General features: G+C 41.3%; 1 protein-coding gene across 1 annotated transcript in view; it reads right to left on the bottom strand.

Moving 5' to 3' along the window:
* Positions 1-20670, bottom strand: part of LOC114157421 (glucosidase 2 subunit beta-like) — a 152861-nt gene that overhangs the window by 20403 nt on the left and 111788 nt on the right. The window contains exon 13 of the mRNA XM_028038366.1: positions 1731-1802. Within this exon, the coding sequence (XP_027894167.1) occupies positions 1731-1802 (72 nt within the window). The remainder of the gene's footprint in view (positions 1-1730; positions 1803-20670) is intronic.

The following is a 20670-nucleotide window of genomic DNA, read 5'->3' as shown; positions in this document are numbered from 1 at the left end:
TGAAAATTGTGTCCTGTCACTGAGCAAGCTTCAACCAATAGAATCTCGTCAAACACCTAAAATCCACAATCTCTAAATCAATAGGTATGTCACCATTAACAGACCCTTTGTGCATACTGATTGGTACGTGGTTATCTGTCATACAGTTACAGAGAAACGCCCACACCTCCAAATTGCGCATAGGCTGGTTGCTTTATAGGTGGAAGAAAGGTGTGAGTGAAATAAAAGCACTTTACAATTGATATGTATTTACTCACTGTCAAATAGTAACTCTGGCATCAAGTTTAGTGAAAAGCAGGAGGAAGAAGTGTGGCCTGTGGCTTGCAGGGTTTATAATATAATAGCATAAAAGTCTCAGCACAAAACATTAAAAAATAAAGTAGGTCTTCCAAAGAACTGCTATGACAAGCTTACAGTGACAGACAGTTTTAAAGTGTTACATGCACTGTTCTTTGTGACTGGTTTTATGAACGGGTGACGGTGGTACACATTACGAGTTTGTCCTGTAATGTGTGGGTAGCCAATTCAAATCCCCACCTGACCAGTTCAAACACCCGCTCTGTCTGTCTCAGTCGTGCCATTGGGAAAGACCTCTTCAACAGCAAGCACCACCAGCAAGCACCACCACCGCCTTGCTGGTGGTGATCAGACGACCCGATGGTGGCGGTAAATATCAGACTGTCTCAGAGCAGCTGTGGCTACAATGTAGCAGCTCACCACCATCAAAGTGTAAATGTGGGTGGATAACTGAATGTAATGTAAAGTACTTTGGAGTCCTCAGGACTCAATAAGGTGCTAGATAAGTTTACCATTTATTACCAAGATATTGGTATCATGCTCTGTGCTATGCTAAAATTACTCACACAGATTCCACAGTTGAGGAAACACTGTCATGGTGGTAGAACTGTGATAGAATGACTGAGAACACATCCGGGAGAAGAAAATCAGCGTTGTATTAGAACAAAGAACAAAGAATCGTGATTGTCTCAATGCTGAAATTAGGTTTGCCATCATCCGCTGACGTGTGAACAGTTGTTGAGTTCCTGAGGATTTTGGGGGATGCCTTATCTTGTTGTGATGGGGGCCTAACATACTGTGCTGGAAATTAAAACTGTAAAGTGAGGTTCCCTAGACATAAGAACTAGAAAGTATTTTCTGACATCTAATGCTGATGTCTCCCATAGCATTTATGACACACATCAAACCCCAGCAGTTGATGGAACCAATTCCAAGGTTACAGTCAATCACTAGCATGTTGTGATGAAACTGAAACCCTTGGAGGCAGAAAAAAAAAACACACAACCCCAGCAGTATATGAAGCCAGACCCATTTTTCCTGGATCAAGAGGTATTAAAACTATAAAACACATCTGTTAGAGGCTGATTAAAGGTCACAAGAATCAAACAGTGACTGAATGAGGTGGGAAAAAGAAATCAAACAAATATTGATATAAGGCTAGCTTCCACATAAGTAAAGTGATGGGATTTGTTTCAAGTTCATTCATGAAAAAGACACTTATTTCATTTGCCTAAGAGTGAACATGCTCTGCAGCAGATTTTAAATGTCAGAGCAGAATACATGCAGAAAGGCACTTTAGAAAGAATGTTTTTAAATCAAGTTCTTCCATAATAGATTTACTATTTCCCCCACTTTGGCTGACACATTCTGGCAGGTCATCGATTGAGATGTTTCACCCTGGAAACCAAATAGACAGAGATTGAGGTACTTACCCTAATGAGACCTCTGTTCCTGCTGTGCTCTTTTGTGAGACCATATTGAATGGGCACAGGGTATACATGTACCTGCAGAGGAAATAGAAAGAAAATGTGCCTACTAAATTAGATGGTACAGATGGTCCTACTTTTATGTCAGATAACTTTTCTTTTCACTCAGAATTCGCTCGGCTGATTTCCTCTATTTTGAGACTTTGATGAAAATAAAATTTGCTGGCATTTGCGGATATTACTGGCAGATTGTAGCCCGCCACAGATGTTCAGCATGAGTAAAAATGCCAGCTAATATGCATCATAATACAAGAACACAGTTTCTCTCTGCTGGAGTTGGATGCACATCTGATTATCATCAGAAATGCTTGGTATAAATATTAAAGCCCTTCTATCAAGGAATATGTTTCAGTATTAATAATACATTAAACACACATGCAGCATGCAGTAGTGTCAAAAACAAACATAATTATCATCAAACTTCAATCTCCACCATCTTTGCTCAGTTTGAAAGTCTTCAGCAAATTTTTGTCTAGTCTTTCCTGCAAAAACATTAAGGGTTTTTGTCAATTCTTAATGTCAAGTAAGATTTCTAAGTTAACTCAAATCAGAACGAGCAGATGGAAGCAAGACCTTAAACTGCTGTGGAAAAGGCCCATCATACATACAAATCAAGTACTGGTGCTAGACTTATGCTGGTCGCAAGTGAAGAATCAAAAAGCTCCTGGATGAATGATGTCCGATCTGTATGTATGTAATGTCCATTTCTTTAACAGCCTGCAAATGATGAGTAAATCGCTGGCATTGGTTGGGTAATCTTTGACTGAACAGTGCGGGTACATTCTGTGCTTCTCTTGGCTGAGATCTCTGGAGTTATCTCAAACTCCTCCAAATGAGCAACTCAGTCAGAGAGAAACCTCTGGAAGTTCACGCAAAACTTTCAGTAACTTTAAGGAGTGCTTTGCGAAATATTGGGCTGCTACATACACACAGCATCTTAAATGCTCTGTTGTTCACAAAAGCACCCCCCCCCCCCCACACACACACACACACACACACCCACGCCCACATGCACACTTCCCAACCCTGACTCCTAAAGTTGACACAATTGAGCATAGTGTTAGAGTTTACATCTATTCTCCTAAATATCTGGCACCAGCTATGAGTCAGCCAGGTGCTACAGCTTTGACAACTGAGGCAGAATTAAGACACTAAACTTCAGTTCATTATCTATCAACAGACAACAGAAAAAACAGCAACAAGTCACAAAACTGTGGAGAGTTTAAGTCCCACAAATACATTAGCCAAAATGAATAAAGATGCACTCTGTAGCCAGCTGCTAAAGTTGAAGGGCTGAATCAGAATATAAAAGGTTGCCATTATGTGCACAGAGAACACTGATGTTGCTAATCTTATAGTAAGGTTTTTTTAATGTTTTCAGGAACTGTAAGTGTCAATGCACTTCAGCTATGTTTTGTGTGTGGGTGTACTATGGGCTTGTCCTGGATTAACAGTAGCTAAAAGAGCCGATGCTCCCACTTCATCTAGATTGCTGGGTGAAGTGGTAGCGGGTCAAATGATGATAAGAGTCCTGGGTCCTGTCTTATCTCCAGCTCACTTTGCAGGCGTTCTTTTAGATTTAAGTCAGAGGACTAAGAAGGTCATGGGAGAAAATAGAGTTTGTGTTTATTTTTTCCCATTTTAAGATGCCATGCAATCTTACAAAGTCCCGAGGGTATTTAAAGGGGAGAATGGCCCAGAGCATCACAGATCCTCTACCATGCTAAAAACATGAAATCATTTTCCAAACGTCCATCCTTTGTTTATACTTGGATTCACTATCTTTCAGCGATAGTGAAAGAGAAATGTCACTATCATTCAACCAAAGCTCACAGTTCCCAATAGATATTAGAAAACGCCATATTTACATTTGCGATGGCAGGAGAAATAAGGGGCTCCCCTTGAATTAATGTTATTAAGCTAGAGGTTGGATCTGTTTTTTTTCAGTTTGAGAATATACTCAACCATCTTCGTTTATAGTATCAACAAAAGTGGTTTTGGAGAGGCCTAGTCCAAGTCCGGAATTTAATCCAATTAAGATGCAGTAGTGTGACCTTGAACAGGTCGTTCATGCTCGACAATCTAAACTAAGAGGTTGTATTGATCAGTATTTACTTAGTTTCTGTTATTATAACACAGATAAATAAAGAACTAATGACGCTGGATGAAATATGAATCTTATTTTAAAATTTGATAACAAATACATTTTATACATCCACACACCTTGTCTTTATATGGTTTCTTAGCAAACAGTATTGTGAAAAGTGTTTTAAAAAAGTCTTGGTATTATTATATAGCGCATATATTTTCTATTTACTGCTACTTAAATTCAATATTGTCAGGTTTTCTGATGCTGTGGAAAACCAACACTGATAAGACCTGCAAAACATCAGACAAAAAAAACTGTGTGTAAACAAGATTTTTTTTCTTTTCTCAGTGGCTAACCAGTGAGACAAAGAAAGAGTGGCATGGAGCTACCAATTATCCCACCACCCACAGCTCTTCCACTTGGGCAAAGACAAATCTATGGGAGTTAACACTTTGCTGAAGCCATCACTAATGTACTTGGTGGTAAGGTACACCAAGTACATTACCACTCAATCCAGTAGCACTCAATCCAGAAGCAAACTGATCAAAGACCTTGGTGGAGACGCTGACAGGGTGAAAGGCAGCTGGGCTTTTTTTATTGACACTTGAACCATTATACAAACTTCCATGAAAGAACAACAGGATGCCAGAGGGAAAGAGAAAGAGAGAGAATGAGGGAGGAAGGTAAAGAGCATAAATATATACGGGTTTTGAAGTGTGAGAGGGATCAGCAGGATTACCTTACCATAGCAATGGTAATGGTAATGTTACCTTACCTCATGTTATTATCCATGTGTATATACTGTATATTGTTCTTTGGCTTTGTTATTTTTGTGATATCCCCTGTTTGTCCTGCTGTTTTACTAACTGCTCAAATTCTGTAGGTTTTCTCATTATTTACATTAAAAAATTCATACAATGATCCCACCAAGTTCTGGTCTGCTCTTTTGTTCCTACTTTAAAACCATCAAGCACAACACAGATGGATTAACATAGCTACTACTCAAACATTACTGAAATGATCCAGTCATTACTTTAGTTAATCTCATGAAGATGTTCTTTCTGCACTAATGAAGATTCACTCACCTCAACATGGAGGACGCTTAAAAATGAAAGTAAAACCGACAGCTTGACTTGTTTCTGATTAGTTTGGTTAATAACAGATCGGAAATGCCGTCCCGATAGAGTTTCAATAACTCCCAGCATCCTATTTTCACTTGATATTTGCTTTATTGTTCTGCACCAATGTCACTTGATCCATTAAGTTTATAAGACAGGTGGTTCAGCAACAATAAACCTCCTCATTTGAGCCCTACAACATATGGTGCCTGGTGATTGTGGGTAGCGGCAGAGGGGGCAATGAAAAAAGCAGTTTAACAGCTCCCAGAAGGGAGTTCCCCTATATAACTGAAACTCCTTTTCACCCTTTCTGTCAGGCTCACTCCTACCCTTAAGGTAAGAGATCCATTCCTCTCTACTTCTAATGACAAGCCTTCAATGCACAAAAACAGAGGATCTTAGTGAGGGGATGCAATGAAATCTGACCTAGGATCCTCAAATGCCTGACTCTATGAAGGGAGGGGAACTAATAAAAGTTTTGCAAGGATGAAATGGGGAAAAAAGCCAGAAAATATAAGAAATGTCAATGTGAACATGTAGACCGAGGTGCACGTTGAGTAGCTGTCCGCTGGCGAGACGGACCCTTCTGCCATCTGTGTCAGATAAAAGGGACATTGCAGAAAGGTCAACATGCACATTTACACAAACTGTCCCCAGCTAGCCTTAGCAGAAAGTAAAGCATGGCACAAAGGGGATAAATATCAGCAAAGATGGACGGGTGGGTGACAAAGGCTTTGAGGAGAATAGACTGACAGCAGTGGGAAAAAAAATAAGAGTGAGGAGCAGCAAGTAGAACAAAGACAGAGGGAAGGGCGAGACTGAAGGATAAAAAGAAATAAAAGTGCGCAAAAGGGAGTGGGAGGGAATCCGAGTGATGCTGTGCGTATGAATCACCAACTGCACAGACTGAAAATATGACAGATGATTAGATGCAACAAGAGGGACACTGGGTGGAGGATACAAAGGATATTAAAGACAGAAAGGCGAGGGGATGAAACGCAGTGGGTCACTTATTAAATCTTTGGTAATAATCAGGAGCGTCAGATCAGAAACGACAACAGTGATCTTTCCATTCAAGTGCTGAACTCCACATCGCGTCTCCTTCCATCCCCCAATGTTTGATTTGGCGCTGTTTGACAATGCAGCTCTGACACTTGCCATAATAGGTTGCAACCACTGTGTCAATCTTTGGTAGGTGTGTTCGGGCTGACAGTACACAGCCAGAGAATAAATATCTTAGATGCAACCTCCAAGGCCCTCGGGCAATATTTCATACCTCAGTGAGTTGGACATCCAGCTGAAGTCCCCTACAGAACTGCTGAGATCTAAGATTTTCCAAAGTAAAACAGGTTTTCTAGCTCAGTTCTTACAAGTTTAAGCAGAATAAAAAGACAAAAGATTATGTAAGACTTTACATTTATATGAACGTGTTAAAGTCTTAAAGACCACAACATCCTGTGAGTATAAATTTAAGTTCAAATCAAGAGCGCAAATAAGACATTACACAGAAAAAAAACATTTTGCTTTTACTTCACTGCACTTAAAATCAGCACAGATCCCAGTACTACAATATATAGTGTAGTGAAAAAAATACCCAAATTTGTCCTGTTTCAAATTTGCTCCGTTTTTGCTTTTTTTTCCAAATGTATCAAATCATTTAACAAATTTAATGTCACACGATGACAATCTGAGATGATGTAGTAAACACACACGATATGAAAACACACTTGGCAAATGTTAAATGTTACTATTAACTCTACTTCCACACTTTGCTGCTTAGTTATATTTTATTATACTGATGATCCTTTTGTGGTTTTATTGCTTCATAAAATATTGTCTTATTACTCCAATTGTGTCATTACATAACATTCTGTTCAAGGGTAAACTTTAGCAACCTTCATGCAGGAAACAAAAGACAAAAACTGTCACATTAAATCCAAATCTATACAATACAATGTTCATAGCTAGTCAACAAAAACTAAGAATGTCAAATTGAAAGTGAGTAGCTGCTTCTGAGTGGTCACCATCACTTAAAGACAAGCTTGAAACAAACTTTTCAATTTTTTTGTCAAGTCATTGTGTAACTCCAGCCAAAATAACAGCAGAGGCATTCTGCTTATAAAGCGGACATTTAGTCAAATGAGTTTTTATCACCATAAAGCAATCCACTTATTACATGTTGAGCTTGAATAAACATTATGTACTACATTAGCAAAAGTATTAGGTCACTTGGCTTTATACACAAACTTTAATGACAGTCCATATTTTAATTTAATATGGTGTTTACCCACCCTTTGCAGCTATCGCAGTTTTAATTCATCTAGGAAAGCTTTTTATGGGAGTTTTTAACCGTAGTTCAATATGGTCAGACTCAGAAATTGGCTGAGAAGGCCTGGTTTGGAGCCTCTGGTCTAATTTATCCCCAACACTGAGGTCAGTCTAGGCCAGTCAAGTTCTTTCACATCAAACATGCTCATCTTTATAGTCCATGTTTTGTGCACAAGTGCGTTTTCATGTTGGTGGCACCCCCAAACTGTTCCAACGGAATAAGGCGGATAAAATTCTTCAAAACATATTTATTGATCCATTAAGAGTTCTCCTCTTCAGGACCCTCAGGACCTGAGCCCAACTACTAAAAAACTGTTCCACATCATGATCCCCCTCTGCACAAAATGTTACACTTGGCTCAGTGCAGTCAGGCAAATGCAAATCGTCTGACAACTGCCAAACCATGACTTGTCCGTTGGATTTACTTCTTCAGAGGCCGGATTTTTCACTCAGGAAAACACGTCATCACTTTTATAATGTCAAGTGGTGACATGTTCTCGGGAGATGACTAATAATTAAGTAGCAAGAAGATTTTATGACTAGACTTATTACAGAGGTGGCATCCTATCATGGTAGCAGGTAGGAGATTCGCTGACACACTCTACATCCATAGCTGATTGACTTTACATATCCATGGATATGGTTAATGATTTGAAGATGAAGAAATAATAAGTAAATGTTTATATATGTCTGAATATATGCTATGAGCTCCTTTTCCATCAACACTCTTTGTTTATTGTTTTTTGTTGTTGTTGGATAAACAAGCAAAATATGTGAAGGGGGGCTTCTTTGTAACACAGATTATGTTAAAACAATTTATAAAGTGAGGACAAAGAAAATAATAAAAGCAACAACATGCAAAAGGCCTGGCAGAATACAAATATTACGATGATTTGATGAATATGCTAATTACCACAAACACACACACTGAACCCTTTTAATAAGACTTTATCTCACAAAAAAATTATAAATGAAAGCTAATTGGTAAAATTTGTGGTTGTGAAATTAATAACAAACGTGATTTTCTTTTCTCTTTGAGCTCGGAGCAAATTCTTGTTAAACGAGTTCCTGCTCAGCATGATCATCAACAAATAAAAATGGACAGATTTCATATTTTTCAAAACATTGCACCCCATCACTTTAATCATGGTTGTTAAACTAATTTTTATTTTGGGCCTAATCAAGATCATATATGCTCTTAAAGAGTCGGTTGTGTCAGGATGTATTGATAACTTGTTCACAAAGTGCTAAAATATCAATGAATTCTTAAAATTAAATAGTATTATTGAACATCTTTTCAGGCCTTCCAAGAAATTGTGATTTTTTGTGTGATTTATTAGCAATAAAAATCAAAGTGCTTGTGGTACTAATTTGGAAATATTTGTGCTTATTTATTACGGTAAATATGACTTTTTATTACTCACTGTATAGATCATGGACTATAATCTGACATCAATTAAAGCTGAGGCAGCTGTTTAGTAGAAGTAAGAATGTTTTTGACCATTTTTGAGCAAAATCTGCAATAAACTCCCAATTATGTATTAGCACTAAAAAGTGCGAGGATTTGTTGATTTTGTGTGAATTTCCACAATAATTCTCAAGAAACTGGAGAGACTGATTGATATAATTTGGCAGGAAACAGATAAAAACTGCATTGATTTGATTGAAAACATAATATTTAAGCACACGTAGGGTTACGTCTAGAATCTAAAGCTAAGGCGGGCCGGATTTGGCCCACGGACCTTGAGTTTGACACGTGATTTAAATGAAAGAGCTCTGGGTTTATAACTTGCAGGGAAAATAGGTGTTCTTTTCCAAAACTGACAAGAAATTATTTCTCTAATTTTTAAGATTGTGAGTATGTACTAATATCTGGTCATTTTTGACTTCGTGTCTCTTTCGGCACTTTGAACAGGATCTAAACCCCCGTCAGTCTCTGTAGGCTGTAGCAGGTATAGCTAATTGCCTTATATAAGACAAGCAACAATTGACATCGCCACACAGAAGGTGTGAACAAATTTGCACTCATCTGCGCATCTATTAACAACTAAAATGTTGCTCACATATTGTTTCAAGGAGCAAATCATTTGTAATCCAATCAAATTAAGTGCTTTAGCAGTCAAAGCTAGAATTAAAAGTTCCTAACATATCAGTACTTTTCTCTTTAACCGGAAAAAGTGTTGTTCCACTGAAATAATTTTAACAACCCATTGAGAAAATATAAAAAGGAATGAAACTTCCATTGATGCAGAAGTTTACAGTCACTAAAAGTCTTGAACCTCACAATTTTGACACAATCCTGTTCCTAGATTTTACCAGGGCTACAAAAGGGAAGAAAAAAAACCTTCCTGTACGTAGTCTTTCTCCATTCTAGAGAAAGAAGAAGAAAAAAAAGGAGAAAAACGGCAATTAAGCACTTCTGCCAGTAGACTGCTATGTGGCAGCGTAGGTGGAGTTCACTCTAGGTGATGCTGAAAACATCAACAATGGCTTCAGGTAACTGCTCAGACACGTACCACAGGTCAAAGGTGATGTGGCAGCAGAAAATGATGCAATTAACGGTTTATCAGCAAAAATTTGGTGAAATCAACACTTCATTTAGCTAGCTTGAACAACCTTCATTTATACATAAAGTAAACCGCAAAGTGACATGCATTTACAAGGTAATAATGCAGTGGCAACATAAAAGGAGATGTTGAGTTTTTAAGAGTTTTATTAAGGTGGAAAGGAAAATCTCTAGTATCTCCAGGAAATGATAGTATCACTGCAAGGCTCATACCAACTACAACAGCATGAAATCTGTTCCCAGCGTTAAAGTTCCTTAAAATGACAATGAAAAGCTGATTTTGCCTTCCACTTAGACAACTTTGTAAATGCCATTAAAAGTCTGAATCCAATGTCTTTGCTTAGGCTGAATTTGGGCAGCATATACAGGTCCAATTTTAAGTTTGCTTTTCATCTGTAGACTATTCAAGTCTACACATGAACAATGACTGTTCAGCTTAAAAAAAACAAACAAACATGTAAAAGCTGCTTATGGACATTCAATATATTATATTGGTCGTACTGCCTCTGTTTCATCTACTCCAAGACAAAACTGAGAATCATTTCAACAGAGTGTGTAAAAAATCTCTAGGTATGAAAAGACCATTGTTTTCCTTCTTGAGGTGAGGTTTTGTTGGTTCTTCTTGTTTGTTTCAATGGGTTGAATATTCTGTTCCCATTGATAATTTTTAACTAATTTCATTTCCACCCATTCATCCATCCGTCCATCCATGTTACCAACAATACTCTTCTTCCTCATGGGTCTCCTCCCTACGGGACCGGCACAGAAAGCCTCTAAAAACAGGCGTTCCACACTCATCAAGACTCCTACTGACTCCTTTGTGCAAAAACTAATTTCAGAAGCTTGTATTTTGTTCTCTTGGATGGTAGATGGAGCAGTAAATCTGAAGTACTGCATTTTGGCTCAGCTCCTTTCTCACCACAGCAGACCAAAACACTTTAGCATAGATGGAAACCTGAGAGACTCATCTCTTAAGCCATAAGGTTCCCAACCAGGAAAAAGGTGAACTATAACTCATTAGGGAGTCAGTCTCTGCCTCAAGTATATTGTGTAGTTTGAGGCAGGAGTTAGGAAACAAGCAGTTGTAAATCTTCTTCAAGTCAGGAAGCCTGTTGACTGTTTAAATAGGTGCTTAGACTCAAAGCGATGACACTAGAAGACTTCAATAAGACTGAGCTTCCACTGTTGTTTACTTGCCTGCTCCTGCTTAACGTTTTTATGTTTTTAGTATAACAGAACATGGATAGAAAAAAGCCAGTGTTAGAGCTGCATGTCCATATCTGCTGTTTATCATATAAAACTATAAGCTGTGTATGTTTTTCATATATTCAGCTCCAGAAGAAATTAAGAGACCATTGAAAACCTCGTGGTTATTCCAACAAATATTGATTCCTGAACTCTTCCTGAGTTAAAACATTAGTATTGTTGTTTCTAAATGAGTATGAACTTGTTTTATTTGCATTATTTGAGGTCTGAAAGCACTGCGTCTTTTTCATTATTTTGACTATTTCTCATTTTCTGCAAATAAATAAAAAATGTTGCTTTGAACTTTGGAGACATTTCAGTATTTCATAGAATAAAATAACAATGTTAATTTTACTCAAACATATCCCTATAAAAATCAAAATCAGAGAAACTGGTCATTTTAAGTGGTCTGTTAATTTATTACAGAGCTTACTCTCCCTCTGTATATATAAACAGAACAGACCAAAAGTTTGGACACACCTTTTAATTCAATGAGTTTCCTTTATTTTCATGACTATTGACATTGTAGATTCACACTGAAGGCATCAAAACTATGAATAACACATGTGGAAATATGCACTAAACAAAAAAGTGTAAAACAACTGAAAATACCCCTTATATTCTAGTTTCTTCAAAGTAGCAACCTTTTGCTGTGATTACTGCTTTGCACACACTCTGCATTTTCTTGATGAGCTTCAAGAGGTAGTCACCTGAAATGGTTTTCACTTCATAGGTGTTGCCCTGTCAGGTTAATAAGTGGGATTTCTTGCCTTTTAAATAGTCATGAAAATAAAGAAAACCCATTGAATTAGAAAGGTGTGTCCAAACCTTTGGTCTGTGCTGGATTTATATATACAAGAATCTTATATAAAGATTCTTGTAGTCAGGTTTTAACCTACAGAATGACGTAGATTTAGAGTTCTTATTAATACACAATTTATTTATTTACACAGGAACCAAAAAAAAAACTGTGAAGGACTTGTTTTTTACTCTGCCAATGAAACCTACAAGGAAGAAGAGCTTAATAAGAAGGTGTGGAGCAAGTTATCTCAAAATAATAATTTCACTTTTGCTCCTCAAAGGTGTAAAAATGGTTCTTAATGCTAAAATGTGTTGGGAAATCTAACTCAACATAACTTGAGGTGATAATTAGAATTCCCACACTAAAAGTGAAAATAAGAGCTAAGCCAATGATTAGATGTCTCGACAGAGCAACTGAGAAACCTCCATTGTCACGACACAACAGCTCTTTCAAATTCAAGTTTTTATTCTGAACAAGGAGGACTAAGAGGCAGGCTATAGTCTTTCTTTTACCCACCAAGGATTATGACATAAATGTATAAAAATAAAAACAGATGGAGATTTTCCAAAATGTCAAACTACTGATTCAATAAATTATCACAAGCTTGACCAAACTGAATTTCCTGAAGTCATCTTCTGCTTTTCACAACTATCACCTTCTTATTTTATATTGTCAGTTGGAACAATTCACAATAATTTTGCTAGATGTTATGTTAGCTTATAGTTCTATATTTTGTTGTTCAAATAAAAACAATGTAAGATTTTTTTAGTCATTGATAAAATTTCCTTTTTACCGCAGAGAAGGCCAACAGAACTTTCTTAAAACATAACACAAATAGTTTTCTAAACAATAATATCAAAAAAATATCTGTTTAACTGGTAAAATTGATGTGTTTGGTAAAATTGATTTTGACTGGAATCACCACAGATCGCTTTAAAATCCCTGAGTAGGGTTATGATTTGGGAAGTGTCCAAGCTACTGCTTTGAGACAGATTTTTATAGGATTTCCTTCTAACTCTAGAAATGTTTTGATAACTCTCCCCCTTAAGGACTCATCTTTAATCTGGGGACTCGCTCTCTCTTGTGATCTAAGTAGCTACTGGGCACCAATGCCTGAGTTTGGTGAACGCTTGTTAAATATGTCAAAAGTTGTAAAAAAAAAAAAAAAAAAAATGCTGTACATACTCTTTAAAGGTTATGCCATATGAGTAAAGTTTAAAGCGCATGCTTCTTCCTAATGTGTTGTCAAACTGCCAATTTACATATTTTCATACAAACTGGTTTTACCAAATATTAGCATGCAGAAGGGAAATACTTTTTTATTGGTTTAAGTCAAAGTTAAAGACCGTCGTTGAAAAATCTTCAATTCAAAGCTCCACATCTGCTGCGACTGCATTTCACCAGTCTGTAAATGTCTGTTGATTGATTGTGTGTAAAGCCTCTGATTCAGTTAACAAAATTCACTCTGTACAGTCTGTGCTGTTCTTAATGTTGCTGCAACTACTTTGTTATTACCCAACACTAGGTCCTGTGGATGCTACACAGCACACAAAACTAAATACTTAAAAAGAGTAAACTTACTTTAAAATACAGCATGTCAAATCTAGTCATATTTAACAAATGTAAAATAGCTTTGTGATTTTAGCCATTTTAACTGGAACTAATGCAGAGGTGTCCTAATTAATTTCTCATCAAAATTGGCAGCTTTTGAAAATGTGTTTTACTGTAATTTTTAACAGGTCTTTACTTCAGTCTTTAAACTAGAAATTCTCTGTTGTCAGAATCAATATTAGTTGTCCAGATGTCAAAATATGCATACAAGTTTTACAAAGGCTGCTATAATTTTTCACTAGACTGTACTGTGATCACTACTTGCTGCCATAGGGTAGAAGAAAAGGTGGTTTATTTTCATTTCCTGTTTCTGTGACATTTATCTGTTAAAAAAGTGAACAATCTCCAACATTTGACTCATTTCTTTTTGGCTTCACTATACCTGTAGTGACTTAAACTCCGAGATTGGTATCAAACATTCAACATTATAGTTGCGCTGCCACATCCCAAATACATGTACTTTTAAACTCACTGGATGAGTAAAACAAAATGATTTTGTGCAGCAGCTCCGACATAAAACGACAGTTCACAGGGTTGGACATAATACTCTGATGACAACTCATCTTATATTTGAGAAGAACTGTGTTTTCTACAGCTCCATTTTTATCGACTGACATTTTAAACATGATCTGTTTTCAACTGGAGCACTTAGTCTTGTTTTCTGTTTTTTCCGTGTTGAACATCTCACTAACACATCTACCTTTCTCTGAGGCTGAGGGGTTCAGCTGTGCCTTCTCTCCCCTAAATATCACCATCAATTATCTGTGTTTTGGTGAGCTAGATCAGTGAGAAAAGTCCATTAAAATAATTTGCTCCATTTCTCTCCGTTGTCGCTATGTCCAAATTCATGTTAACTGGGTCAAATGCACTAAGGTTAAAGGCTCAGGGGAACAAGGTTTGTAGATCAGAACCATTACAGCCAATTAACTTTTTGTTGCTTTCAACATTTGAACATTGATTCTGGCGTGGACACGTTTCACAGAATGACTGAACAATTTTCACATTTTTCAGTCTGGGCATTATTTACAGAAATAATAACATCTAATTCAAATGCTAATTATGTCTTTATTGAATCTAAACAAATATGCTCATTTGCAAATTTGGAATCAAAGATTGTGTAATTAAAATAGCTTTTTTTGTTTGTTCCACACAAAAATAATTGCAGTAAGCACAACAGGTTTCAAAATTAATTCAAACTCAAGATTTTTTAAACTGCGAATAAATCTTCCAGGCTTGACATAAGTATGCATTATAGGACTGATGGTAAAGGACAAATGTCATCATATGTTGAAGATAGAGAGATTTTATTTCCAAGAAACCACTTTGCAGTGTCTCATTTTAAAGGATCACCTGAAAAAAAAAACTATTTAGATGACAATAGCACTTTCACTGGAGTTCTTACAGTTGCTGAATTGGATCACATTAGACTTGATTAGATAAAATAAACTCGGCTGATCTCTCTGCGAGGTCTAAGTTGCCACAGCAGGAGCCACAAATGAGAAGCAGCGTGAAAATAAATATGAGATAAACATCGTTTTGTAGACGGATGATAATTTTCATACACAGAGGCATTTTGTTCTCCTTCTCCTCTGGGAAAAAGACAACAAAGACTTTTTACCTTGATTGATTTTTACCTGAAGCTCAACTCTTAAATTCTTTTCATGATTTTACTGTCAAGTTTTTCGAATAATGTTGCAGTTCAAATGCACTTGATTCAGTTAATGCCGTTACTGGCAGTCACTAACTTTTGGAAAAGTTAGCGCATGTTATAATAGGGAGTCTTTACAGAAATCTACTAAAGATTATATATACACAGCAATTCAATCTGGAGAGACTCACACAGAGAAGAAAATAGCAGTTAAAAAGATTTAATGGTACAATTCTTTGGCGCTCGGACCCGGCAGAAGACCGTGAGCCGAGGATCGCCGTGAGCAGGCGGTCTGCTCGGCGAGCTCGGGATAGTCTTCCCCCCGGGACCGAAACTGGTGGTGGAGCGGAGCTTGGAGAGGAAGAGCACAAGGGATCCTGGACGACGACCCTCATGGTGAAGGTGGAGAAGGGGAGGAGGTGGGTCGAAGCACGGCTGACGAGCAGGAAGACCCCAGGGTAGCTCGGACTTTTGAAGGTGTCTTTGGACGATGATTGGCTGGAGCGGCGTGAAGCTCCGGTCCGGATTGGCTGCGGTCGGGCGTAGTGATTAGATGATGTGGTGAAGCTGGTCGAGTCTCCCAGTTTGAATTTTCGCCAAGGCTCCATTTCAATCTGGAGAGACTCACACAGAGAAGAAAATAGCAGTTAAAAAGATTTAATGGTACAATTCTTTGGCGCTCGGACCCGGCAGAAGACCGTGAGCCGAGGATCGCCGTGAGCAGGCGGTCTGCTCGGCGAGCTCGGGATAGTCTTCCCCCCAAAAGAGGGAGCCGGGCCGAGGCCTGGCTGGCCTGCAGTCGGATGACTGATAGGCGCACCACGTTGGTTGGGCCTGCAGTCTGACGAGACTGATAGGCGTCGGTTGGGCCTGCAGTCTGACAAGACTGATAGGCGTCGGTTGGGCCTGCAGTCTGACAAGACTGATAGGCGTCGGTTGGGCCTGCAGTCTGACAAGACTGATAGGCGTCGGTTGGGCCTGCAGTCTGACAAGACTGATAGGCGTCGGTTGGGCCTGCAGTCTGACAAGACTGATAGGCGTCGGTTGGGCCTGCAGTCTGACGAGACTGATAGGCGTCGGTTGGGCCTGCAGTCTGACGAGACTGATAGGCGTCGGTTGGGGCCTGCAGCTCGGCGAGACTGATAGGCGTCAGTCGGGGCCTGCAGTCGACGGGACTGATAGGCGTCAGTCGGGGCCTGCAGTCGACGGGACTGATAGGCGACGGTAGGGCCTGCAGCTTGGCGGGACTGATAGGCGACGGTAGGGCCTGCAGCTTGGCGAGACTGATAGGCGTCGGTCGGGCCTGCAGTCTGACGGGACTGATAGGCGTCGGTAGGGCCTGCAGTCTGACGGGACTGATAGGCGTCGGTCGGGCCTGCAGCTTGGCGAGACTGATAGGCGTCGGTCGGGCCTGCAGTCTGACGGGACTGATAGGCGTCGGTAGGGCCTGCAGTCTGACGGGACTGATAGGCGTCGGTAGGGCCTGCAGTCTGACGGGACTGATAGGCGTCGGTAGGGCCTGCAGTCTGACGGGACTGATAGGCGTCGGTAGGGCCTGCAGTCTGCCGAGACTGATAGGCGTCAGTCGGGCCTGCAGCCTGACGAGACTGATAGGCGTGGGTCGGGGCCTGCAGTCTGCCGAGACTGATAGGCGTCAGTCAGGGCCTGCAGTCTGACGAGACTGATAGGCGTCAGTCAGGGCCTGCAGTCTGACGAGACTGATAGGCGATAGGGCCCGCACGCTGGCGGGACTGATGGCGAAGCAGCGTGATGGACTGCGAGGCCAAGCCGGCAGGGCTGAGGGCCTGTTGGGCCCTGCTAGCTTCCCTAGGTGTGAAATAAATGTTAGAGGTGACTGTAGCGGCCTCTCAGAATGGACAGCCAGATGCAGGGAGTTCCGAACGGGTGCAGTTTAATCTTGACCTTTCTTGTCAGACACCGTGAAAACTGTAGCATAAATAAAGGATACATAATGTATAAATAAACATGAATGTTCACAAAACACAATTGCGCACATTCCTACCTCATTCTGCTTTCCAAGAGCGCCATTTTACAATTTTTCTTTTTCTTCAGGCTCTAACGCTGACTCTGCGTGGTTAGCGAAACAGGAAGTGCCTAACACAAAATATGCAAAGAAGAAATCTACCGCTCTTCAAAATAAAGCACAAATCAACCACTAAGTGTCGCTGTGGGACCAATGAACAAAAGAAGAATTTCACCATTTAGTAGCCATTTACGGTGACTAGGGCTCCACCACCAGTAAGTTGGAGAGATGCTCACCTGCAGACATTGCATGTGGAGCTTTGAGCACAGCTGAAAGATTTGGTAGGATATAGGATGAGAAGGCCGGGGATGACCAGCGGCCGAGCTGAAGGAGAGAAGCTGAAGGGACGCCTGACGATGGCAATGTGGCAACGCCTACTCTACAAGAATGGCCCGAGAAGTGGCGAGGGGGAGGATCTCAGCTGAGATCAGTCTGAGGTGGCAGATGAAACGGCAGCGGTTGTAGTGGTCAGGGAAGAATTTAGTATCGAGTTAGATAGTCTCTAACTGATTGAATACTTTAGATGCAGTGTGAATTCACTCCGTACCTGAAATCCATAGAAGGCTAGGAGGAAAGCGCATGAGTGGAGCTCTGATGTAGGGGACGAAGGCGCCGGATTGGTGTGCAGTGATAAGATTCCCAAGTGATGGGAATGAGATGGGTTTCCAGCTATCAGGATTAGAGGAGCTATGCTTAGAAATCCCTTGAGAAGAAATTCACAGCGGGGTTCGACTAGACTAGATGACCAGACTAGACTAGATGATGTGGTAGGTTGCTAAAGCTTAGCGTGAAAGTTGCTTCCAGCGAGCAGACTGCGGATGTAGGAAAGAACTGAAGAAGGGAAGCTGTAAGAATGCTTTGCACGGAGGCAGATGTGGGAGTTATAACTGGACCTGGAGGGACAGACTGGCTGCCTGTGATCTGCTGTAATATGATTAAGTTGTACGGATATACGAATCCTGCTTAACTAATTAATTATTTAATGCAACTACGGATGAATGCGTGGATGTAATTCTCGAAATCCTGGAGTGTTTTTATCTTATGCTGGGGGCAATGAGACGAAGTTGGATCGCTAAATAATAGGGGCCTGTAAATCCCCCAAAAGCTCTTTAGAGAACGCAAGGAAAAGGGTAGAACAAGTCAGGATTCCTACTGCGCGGTAGACTAGAGCACGTACACGAGACCGAGAGTCGACGTCGGGCCGGAGTTTAGTTTCCTGCCAATGAGGATCGCCATACGTCCTGCTCCAATGGCTGGTAGCGACCGACAGAAAGGGAGTACCGAAACGCTTTTAGGTAATCGGCCACATAACAGGGAAGTTAGATCTTCGTGAGCCATATTGCCAGCGACGGTCCGGCTTGGTGGTAAGCAGTCGGATTATTGGGGAACGGGAGGCTTGTTTTATACGAGCGAGCTTTGTGGTCGGCTACGACTAGCTCCAGCGGTAATTACTGACCATCCATTTACCAGAAGAACATTGGCTGGGTTTATCCCGTCGCGTGTATCGAACTGACGGCTGTACAGATGACGCTGACCACCTAGCGCGCATGTCTGCGTACCAACTGTGTGTATGCCTCCTTGATATGGGTCGGAACCAATGGATGACGAGGAAAGAAAGCTGTCAGAGCGAGCGGCGATGTGAACTATGAATCACTTGAAAGAGGACTCGTGAAGTTCGTATCGCTGTGCAGGTGAAGCTGACTGTTCGAGGGTGGAGGTTAAGATTCACGACTGGAAAGTACGCAGATGAGATCCGGTCTGGCTGCAATGAAGCTGCAAAATTAGAGAGCCTACGAGCGGCTTCTGACGATCAGACTACTCGGGGTGCGACATTGGCCCGACTGAGGGGGAAGGAGAACCATCCTCCCCGCTTTGTGCACCAGGAGCGGCCCCGTGATTAATGGTGCTGCTAAGGTGTGTGTGCGTGACTGTTTCTCCCCGTGTATGTCGGCTGCCTGGTTGGCTTGTGTTCCTGATTGCTCAACTGAGATCGTCAAGCCATCTACGGTCAATGGCTGGGATTGCGGTTGTTGTGGATGCTGGACCTACTAATGAAGCCATTCGTGTGTTCCTGCAGCATTGTTACGTTTCCACCTGGTTCACCAGATGATAAGCGTGGATCTAGTTAGGCTGCGTCTCTGCTCTCGGGTAATCTACCTGCTGGGTCCATAGTTAAGGTATTTTCTCTTTCGGACACCTGATGACTGCACCATTTTGGAGCTGCAGCGCTCGGACGCTCTGCCATCTGTGTGGATGGGCTGCTTGCATGGATCTGGAGTAGAAGGGGCAGCACGGCTTTTTTTTTTTTTTTTTTTCCAGAAAAGAGAAATTGTAAATAAAAGATTGCCCATAACTCCGTTTGTTTTCAGGTGCGTTTTATATGGAACTTTAGGCGGATCCCCTCTACTAGTCATGAAAAGCTTAAAGAAAATGGTGCTGCGATTAGGAGACCAGCGGCAGCTGGGGCGGAGGCCAGAATGAGCTGAAATGCAAACTGGAACTACTGACAGAATTTGGAGCGATCTTAGCAACAGAGGGAAGAGAGGGCTACGGCGGCCTGAGCGGGAACTAACGGAACGAGCTAGTCGCGACCCTGGAAATGCCAAGACTGAACGGCGATAGGAGGCGTGGTAAACGTGAGTTAAAGGCACTGGTACTCTGACAGAGACTTAAAGCGAAGGGAGAATGAACAAGTCAGGAGCAGGTACGTCTTACCTAGACGACGCCCAATGGGCGCAGATGAAGCTGCGGGTTGATGAGGCTGACAAGCCAGCTGCGAGCCGAGATAGGTGGAGGTGAGCGTAGCGGTCTGATGCGACGTTCTCTCGGAGGTGAACTGGGAGAGACGATCGGGCAACGGATCGAGTCCATGGTGGGGCGAGCAGGAAGAGCCGACGTGCGTCGGTGCAGCCACGGCGGATCGCGGAGACAACCAGCGCTTGCTGCGGGGGACAGCGCCAATGAGCCGCAGCAGCCTATGGTGAGCCGGAGCGGGGAACCGGGCAGATAGCGGAGGACTGCGACGTCAACGAGGGGAGGACGGAAAATTCCGGCTCGTCGTCGCCGATGGAGGCCGAAGGAAGGCGTGATGAGGGCGGTTAGATTGGTGAGGAGTGGCGGGGAGTCGACAGGAGCGCAGCCGGCCGGTGAGGGACACTCACTGGATCTGGGCGGACGGAAGGCAGCTGAAACTTGTTGACTAAATGACGAGAGGTAGGAGAAGCGTTCACGTGGATCGAAGCACGGCTGAAGAGCAGGAAGACCCCAGGGTAGCTCGGACTTTTGAAGGTGTCTTTGGACGATGATTGGCTGGAGCGGCGTGAAGCTCCGGTCCGGATTGGCTGCGGTCGGGCGTAGTGATTAGATGATGTGGTGAAGCTGGTCGAGTCTCCCAGTTTGAATTTTCGCCAAGGCTCCATTTTTCAATAAATTAGA

The sequence above is a fragment of the Xiphophorus couchianus genome, chromosome 14 (assembly GCF_001444195.1).
Source record: "Xiphophorus couchianus chromosome 14, X_couchianus-1.0, whole genome shotgun sequence".
NCBI lineage: Eukaryota > Metazoa > Chordata > Actinopteri > Cyprinodontiformes > Poeciliidae > Xiphophorus > Xiphophorus couchianus.
Note: the sequence above shows the minus strand (reverse complement) of the source record. Positions and strands in the feature narration are given on the sequence as shown.